Here is an 8,352-nt window from a genome sequence, read left to right as displayed (position 1 = left end):
ATTATTCATGTAATATCATCGCATATCTCCCTTAGCACAGAGGAAATACCAAGTTGGAAGTTTTCGTGTTAAAGGTGCTCAGGGCCAAACGCTTCTGTTCCCTCATGCATGATCATGTCAGGGTTAAGGAATTTTGGAGTCTGACAGAAGGGAAGTCAGATTTATAAATTCAAGTGAACCTTTGCCTACGTGACGTACATTGCCCCAATTAGACTCCACTGTTTAAGATCAATGAGACGTTAACAAACAGAAGAGCTTAAATCAAAACAAAAGTAAACACTTAGTTTGCAATTTTGATTTCTAGAAAATTTACCCATAGGCAAGATTCTTTTGCAAAATAGACCGGCACAGAAAATAATTCGCGTCGTGTGTCGTTTATTGCTGAGTGGTTTTCGTGAAGTCAAAATAACTTTATTTAACATTCAAATCTCTGGGTGATTCGCGTGCACCTTTGAAAGGTTACACAACCCAGACTATTTAACATGTAAATTGGATAAGAAACAAAAACACTAAGAGTTGTCTGACAGATGTTTCTGCTGCGATGCAGTTCAATTGAATCTTGCATGCACACAGCTAGCTACAGAAGGATTAATTTTCATTCAATAGCATGGAGGATGAAGTCAATCGCGACAGCACAGAAAAAATTGCTGAAGGCGGCGTCTTTATCAGAGGCATCAGGCCTCTTCAAATTCAACGGCGAAACGCTCGAGTAGTAGTGGGCTTTGTCCTCGTTGCTGTGGTGTTTTTCCTAATTGGTATCTTAATTGGATACTTTGTCACGAAGCCACCAAATAGTGAAAGTTGTTCTAGAAAAGATGCAGACAGTGAGCCTGAGACAAGTGACTTCCAAAAGTTCCACGATTTGTTTAAACAAACGATTAGCACCGAGAAGTTGGAATCTCTGATGAGGTATGAAAAACTGATGATAATTGATCATGCAAATACTTAATGCGAGTCTTCTCACAACGTCAAAGGAGTGAGATGTTATGATTTTGAGCGCCCAGAACATTTATCGTGAATTTTTAAGGCTTGTCATTCCCGATCCGTGTCAATATTTTGCATCGCTAACCATCATAGCTACTTCTTGCTACATTTTTGCCTCGTGTGGAGCTTTTTCATCTAAACAAACTAATATTTTATGATTTCCCTCACAACTGCTGGGGATGACGCGTGCGTTTTTCCTGAACCGAAAACACGTTTTGGATAACGAGTCAAAATCTATAACCCTTTAATGTCTTAACATTCAATTGTATCATCTAGCGGTGCCAAAATAAGTTATAAATGTCTTCAAGTCCTGCGTCAGTTATTTGCGATGGAATATGTCTCATTTGCATTGAAGCGATAAACTAATTTGTTTTTAAGTTGACAGCCAGGCAATGACGTCATTAAGTTAAAGTTCACTCTGTCAAACTTTGTTACGTGTAACATTCTTTTAAGTATGCGAGTCACGTGACTGCCAGAAACCATCAAAGGCGCAACAGTGAAGAAACGAAGAGGAAGGAGACAATTTGCGCAGCGTAAAATCATTCGAATTGAATTTTGATATCAGGGCAAACGACAAGTAGATATGAAGGCAGCAAAATGAAGACTTTAAAGTTTTTAAGAGTTTTTCCATGAGGGAACTAGGCAGTCGTGCTGCATGCCATTCCACTTATTTCGATGAAACTTTGCCTAAAACTCTCCTAAACTTCTACCTTAATTAAAACTCAAAATGATAAACTGGGTTCTGTTTAAGTCATTTCCGGTGGGGATATAGACCACCCCCTGGTTTTATTGGGTTTTCTTCACTAATTCAGCTTCAAAATAGACAAAACGTATGAAGCTCTCTTCGTGATTGTATTTAACCTTTCGCTACGAAAGTTCACACACATATCGGTACATCACTGATGAACGCAAGAAACAAGTATCAGTCAGTTTGATTGACAGCCTGTCGATCAGATCGGGCAAGTAAGTGAATGCGTTTTAAGACATTCAAATATTTGATAATTTGAGGTCAAATATCTCACTTTGCCAAAAGCTACAACACTAATTTTGGTGTCCATTTGTCATCTATCATTTAGTCGCTGAGAAAATGTTTAAACGTTTTGAGCTTTTTTGGCCTTAGAGACCAGTTGAGAATTGCATCTGTGACAAGCTCCTTCCAACTCCACCTGTCATACAATTATGGTTGCAAGCGGTGATTAGCTTCTGTAGGAATTCCCGAGTCTAAAAATGCAAACCGTTCGTTTTTAGCTCATTCATGCTGATAGCAATGAATGAGGTATCGCGTTGGAGCAGATGTTGACGGAAGTTGCATTGTGGACCGTGAACTGAAGTAGCTTCGCGTGCTACCCCTCTCCACTTAATGAAAGTCAAAATGAATTTCGATGAAGTTCAGAAACTCGCGGGGAAAGAAATAAAATGTTTATATGGTTAAAAAAATAATAACCTCAAATCACAATTCCGAACTTCTGAAAATGCAACTTGAATCGAGAAGCCGAAATGTTCACACCTAATGGACCCGTAGCGGGTTCATTTCAACACACGCTGTGACCTCGCGACAGAGCATCAAAGGTCGCCATATTGGTAAGCCGCGCATTTGCGTTCGTCTTCAGTAAGTATAAATTAACCATTGCCCTATCATTGTACTTTTCCTTGTGAGCTCTTCAACATACAGTCCACATATCAGTCATAGCGGCCAAGATAGTCTCACTAGAATTTTTTTGCGAGCTCCAGTATTTCGTTCCGGACTTGAGGCTCGTTGGAACAAAAACAGCAATACCAGTCCGGTCAGTACAAAATGCAGACTGCAGACTGCAGCCGGGTACAAAATGCAGACTGCAGACTGGGTACAAAATGCAGACTGAGAATTTATACTGTTTTTTCGTCTGATACGTGATAACATGTCAACTTACCGAGAGTCACGCAATCGCTCTTCCGCGATCATCTTTCGCGATTATTTGCACTATCGTGGAATATTCCTTGCCCGTTTCTTGATCACAGTCGTCCTTAATATGGCTTCAAGCCTTTATATAGTCTTCTTACTTTGCGTGCGAGTTGGTTGGTGAGATGCCGGCACAGAATCTACTAACTTAATAAAAGTAGATGTAGATGGAGATGTAAAGGAGATGTCACTATTAAATATTTATCACGTGCAAACAATTAACAGCTTTGCACGTGGTCCGAACGTTTCATCGTTTTAACCGATATATGTTAATTTTTTTGACAAAAATGCGGACCGAGACCAAAACTGTTCCTTCGACTTGATATATTTTCAACTTTCAGGGGTGTACACACACTGATTATTTTTCCTTATGTGCCTTATATTGTTATTGGCTTAGTACATGAGGAACCAGCGAATTTTTATATGGAAAAGCGAAGAGTTGCTTTCGTGACTGGCCATTTGTTTGCTTTTCTAGCGTATTAATCTCTCATGTGTTTGGTGACTACGCAAACACACACACCAACAAAAAGGACACTGTCTGCCTCTGATGACCTCTGCCTAATGACCTCTGCCCATCCTACCGCCAGACCACACAGCCTCTTTGCCAATTCTCATCACGACTAACGCACAAGTTTTCTTTATCACACAACTGCCCAAAAATAAGAGAGAATTTATCTAAAAGTCTTGAAAGTTCACATAAACTGAATTCAACAGTACATATATTCAACAAGTCCAAGAAACAAACTTAAGCCATAACATGAATGAGCTGGCTCCAAGAGCCCTTTGATTATCTTCCAGTCGCCAAATTTGCATTGTCTTCCCCAGGCGTTTCGGGAACTGGGGATGAGAATCGCAAGCCTCCCCTATTTGGTGAAAACCCAATAGAACCAGGGGGCGGTCTATTCCCCCGGAAATAACCTTAACGAAAATTAGTTCATATTTTTAAGTTTAGAATAAACCCTCTAAACTGGCAAAGTTTCATTGAAATTGGAGAGGTGATATGCAGCTCGTCTGCCTGGTGCTTCCATAGACACACTCCTTTTCCCTATTCAGCCTCTTGTTGTTTGCGAGAATTTTAAAATTGTTATGGCGTTTTTTTTTGTTTTTTTTTTCAAGTTTCACTTATTCTGAAACGTTATCAAGCAAAATTTCCATTAGAAAAGATAATGCAGTCACACAAGCTATACAGATGCACATGCATGTATGTTACAGCAAGGGAGATTAAAAGTGCGCGAAAAAGTAGTTCTAACTATATCAATAATAATAGTGATATATATGATAATCGTAATAAAACCAGTCATAAGACAGCGTCATTGACAATGACTGTGATGATGATAATTTTGAGGTTTGATGAAAGTTTCCTGACTTGACTCTTCATTCCAGGGACTTTTCAACACAGCCTCACATCGCTGGATCTCCGAGACAGCTGAAGCTTGCAAATACTCTTGCTACAAATTGGAAATCCTATGGTTTCGACAAAGTAGAAAAACCTGAATATAATGTTCTCCTGTCTTTTCCACAACCAAACAAACCGAACAAGGTCACCATAGTAGAAAACGGTACAACAATCTATGAAATAGCAGGACAAATTAAGGTAAATCCATTTCTTCCATTTTTCTTTAGATATTTCCTATTAATTTAATGCACTTTTTTGACATGATAAAAGAAGAATTTCAATTTTCTAACCCTAAGCAGTGCGCCTCCGTTTTTCGTGAATTGAATAATCATTGCTACTGTTCTGGCTTTCAATATCTAGCAGTTATTGTGGCTCGGCTCCATTGTGTTCTACAACGAAATATCTTGTTTTCTGTGCACTTCATTAACCCTCTACATCCTAACAACAGCATGCAGTTTCTCCATACTGTTCTCTATACGTTTCCTAAGGTGTTTACAAGGAAATGTTGTTTGATAATCAAGAGCTATTTTAGTTGGTTATGATTTCCGTTATTCCGGTGGTCTCAATACGTCATTCAAAAGGACTATTGAGGGGACAAATTAGATGTTAGTTACTCTTAGGGGTTTAAGGGTTAACTCATTAAATTGTCTTTAATTCATTCATTCTGGTAGAATTAAGTTCTTAATAGATGGTAACACGCCTTTTTTCTGGACATTTTGGCTGAGCAATATTTGTCTGCCAGTATCTGTGCTGGACTACTGCGACTTAGTGAATCTTCAACTCTTTATGCTTTGGAGAGGTAATAAAAAATTCTTCACTTTAGTAAAATATGTTGCCTTAATACTTTCTAGATATCCCCTGATCCAACCAGCTCTGAGACATTCGATCATTATCCATACCTTGCATATGCACACAGTGGCACTGTTGAAGGTGATCTGGTCTACGTGAACTATGGAAGTGATACAGACTATGAAAAGCTTTCTGAAATGAATATCCCTGTGCGTGGTAAAATTGTCATTATGCGATCCAGAAGTGTAAGTATTTCAGAAACTCCTTTGACCTAACTTTGCCCTTACTCGCTTCAGTATGCTTGTACATGAAAATTGCATAATGTTTCGCAACGATTGGTCTTTTTATACTTTTGGGAAATATCCTCGATAAGGCTAACTTGACGATTCTCTTTTTGATCATACCAAACAAGGAATTTATATCCGTAGTTCGCAACTTTCGGGGCTATTTTTTCACAGGAAACTACTTTCAAGGTTTGATGCGAACTGAGAATTTTAATCCAAGAAAGTAATCAGTTAGTAAAGAATTTGTTTTCCTGACCTGCTGGCAAGTGAAGCTTTTAGTTACTGCGGTGAAGTTGGTTCATAAACCACCAAAGATAGAGATTTGAAAAGCAGATTGTTCCAGTGCTAGCTCCTCGCTGGGGCAAATTCAAATGAATAACTTCGGAAATGTACGTCAATTTTTTAAAATTTAACTTAGCTGGTTCTTTCGCTGTTATCGAATTCAATTTTTGAAAAGTTAAATTTGTATTCCTTTTTTCCGAAGGATTGCTGTTTATCGTTTGTAACTCAACGGTAGTCCGATATTATTAAGGCAAGGAACATACACGTTTGCATTCTTCAGGTTTCCAATGCTGAAAAACACGGGGCAATAGGAGCGCTGGTATTCCCAGACCCAAGCTTCTCTGCTCAGCAAGGATACGCTCAAGATCAAGTGTACCCTAGTGGATGGTGGCTACCATCAAGCGGGGTGCAGGAGGGTACGATACTTTTTGGCCCCTACAATGGAGATCCCCAAACTCCGGTCCTTCCGTCTATCAAAGGTATACATCGCAAACCTGTTAACGAGAGCGAACTACCAAAAATTCCAGCTCAGACGATATCATATGGAGATGCCATGGAGCTGCTACGAAGATTAGGAGGTAAAGTAGATTTGTTTTGTCAAGCCACCGGTCAACTTGTCGTTTGCATTTTTCGGAAGTCATCGAAACCTTTCCGGAATCAGTGCACTGCCTAAAGAGAAGTATCGCGCGCTGGGATGAGCACACGTTGCTTTAAAAATTGATTACATTACATGAATGAGAATAAGAGACGATCATTACTCCATAACTTGGAGTGGAAGTATCTTAAGAGTGACGTTATATTGATTTCCACGTGTCGCACCCGTAATGTTCTCTTTACTAAACGTTATTCACAATTTCGTAGGATCAGAAGCTCCCGAGTCGTGGCAAGGTGGTTTAAACATCACATACCGCACTGGCCCAGGATTTAATGGCAGCAATGCAAAACTCAGGTTAGAGGTCAACAACAAACCGGAAAACAAGTCAATCTACAACGTGATAGGTACGATATTCGGAAAGGAGGAGCCTGATCGATACGTCATCGTCGGTAACCATCGGGATTCGTGGTCCTTTGGCGCCGTCGATGCCTTAAGCGGAACCACAGTAACGAATGAAGTAGCTCGTGTATTAGGAACACTTTTGAAAAAAGGATGGAGACCGCGACGAACCATCAAGATCTGTAGTTGGGGCGGGGAGGAGTTTAACTTGATTGGATCACAGGAGTGGGTGGAGGAAAATGCTAACATTCTTACTGAGCGTGCTATAGCATATATCAATTTAGATATTGCCGTTTGCGGGGATTACGTTTTACGAGCAAGGGCGACACCTCTGTTTAAGCAGATAATTCACAAATGGGCTAAGGAGGTCAAGGATCCCAGTAATACCAAAGGCACAAACACGATATACGACATCTGGCTGAAAAGGACTCCTTCAGATACTAATAGCAACCAGCCCATGATTTTTAACCTTTTTTCCGCAAGTGATTACGTACCCTTTTACCAGTACATAGGTGTACCGTGTGGAGATTTTGGTTATTGGTTCGGGTACCCTAACAAGACATCTCTATATCCTGTGTATCACACACAACAAGACACATTTTACTGGATGAAAAAGTTCGTTGATCAAAAATTTGAAATTCATGGAGCCATGACACAGTTTGGAGGAGGAATGACACTGGATTTCGCAGACCAACCTTTGCTGCCATTCGACGTTCAAAATTACGCGCTCGCATTAAACTTTTCATTCCATGTTGTCGCTTCGTCCCTAGACCTCTCGGCCAACGGCATTACTCTTACTGCACTTCGAGACGCTGTATCCGGGTTCATGGACGCCAGTCGGCAATTCGAGGCTAGAAAATCTGACCTTGCGATGCTTCAAAAGACCTCCGAGTTGCGAGTGATGAATGATCAAATGGTGAAAGTGGAGAAGGCCTTCATTTACCCTTACGGCCTGCCTGGTAGAGCTCAAGACCGTCATGTCGCCTTTAATTTTGGTTTCCACAACATCCGCCCATCAAAAGCGACATTTCCCGGTATCACAGAGGCCTTGCATATGGCTAAGAAAAAGGGAGACTGGGATCTAGTTAAGCAACAAGTGTCAATAGCAACCTACTGTGTTCAAAGCGCCACAAAGGTTCTGGAACCTTTAGCAGGTCAATAAAGGCGCTAAACATCCCGGAAAAAAAAACATTTTCTTTTCATCTGACTACTTTTGATCAGCCATCACGACTCATTTTCCTAAATATCCTCGTTTGCGCTTGTGTCAATAAGAACACAAAAGATACGTTTACACACAAATTACGTTTTACGAAATGGTTGACTTCTACTTTAGTTTTCAAGACTCGTTCAGACCTATTGAACGTCGTAAATTCATATTGATATATTAAGAGGACTGTTCATTGTATCATTGTAAGAGAATGTCAAAAAATTAAACCATTTCAAAGAAGGACAATAATCTAACAACAAGGCGATTTGCACTCAATTTTAATATTTTTTACACCAGATTTAGAATATGTTTGGGAATTGTTGCTGTAGTGGCTCGGCTTTCTTATCAAATTACTACATGAAAATATCGACACCTTTCGGTATATGTTACAAAAACCTAAGTTTGGTTTAAACCAGGAACCTACTCGCTAATTTTTAATTGTTGCTGTAGTAGCTCGGCTTTCTTATCAAATTACTT

At 39.8% G+C, this 8,352-nt stretch overlaps 1 protein-coding gene across 1 annotated transcript; it reads left to right on the top strand.

Annotated features, from left to right (window-relative positions):
• The first annotated feature begins 548 nt into the window (after positions 1-548).
• Positions 549-8,351, top strand: LOC131778540 (putative N-acetylated-alpha-linked acidic dipeptidase). Its single transcript, XM_059094960.2, has 5 exons — positions 549-909; positions 4,307-4,517; positions 5,171-5,353; positions 5,955-6,252; positions 6,536-8,351. Exons 1-5 carry the CDS (start codon positions 608-610, stop codon positions 7,828-7,830), a joined length of 2,289 nt encoding a protein of 762 aa, XP_058950943.2. The 5' UTR covers positions 549-607; the 3' UTR covers positions 7,831-8,351.
• The last annotated feature ends 1 nt before the right edge of the window (position 8,352 follows it).

Source organism: Pocillopora verrucosa, chromosome 1, assembly GCF_036669915.1.
Source record: "Pocillopora verrucosa isolate sample1 chromosome 1, ASM3666991v2, whole genome shotgun sequence".
Lineage (NCBI taxonomy): Eukaryota > Metazoa > Cnidaria > Anthozoa > Scleractinia > Pocilloporidae > Pocillopora > Pocillopora verrucosa.
This window is presented reverse-complemented; position numbering and strand designations above follow the sequence as displayed.

Excerpts from the sequence above, each read along its gene's own strand:
- LOC131778540 (XM_059094960.2), top strand. The coding sequence starts at position 608 with ATGGAGGATGAAGTCAATCGCGACAGCACAGAAAAAATTGCTGAAGGC. Across the intron at positions 910-4,306 it reads AAGTTGGAATCTCTGATGAG|GGACTTTTCAACACAGCCTC; the intron begins GTATGAAAAACT and ends TCTTCATTCCAG. Across the intron at positions 5,354-5,954 it reads TCATTATGCGATCCAGAAGT|GTTTCCAATGCTGAAAAACA; the intron begins GTAAGTATTTCA and ends TGCATTCTTCAG.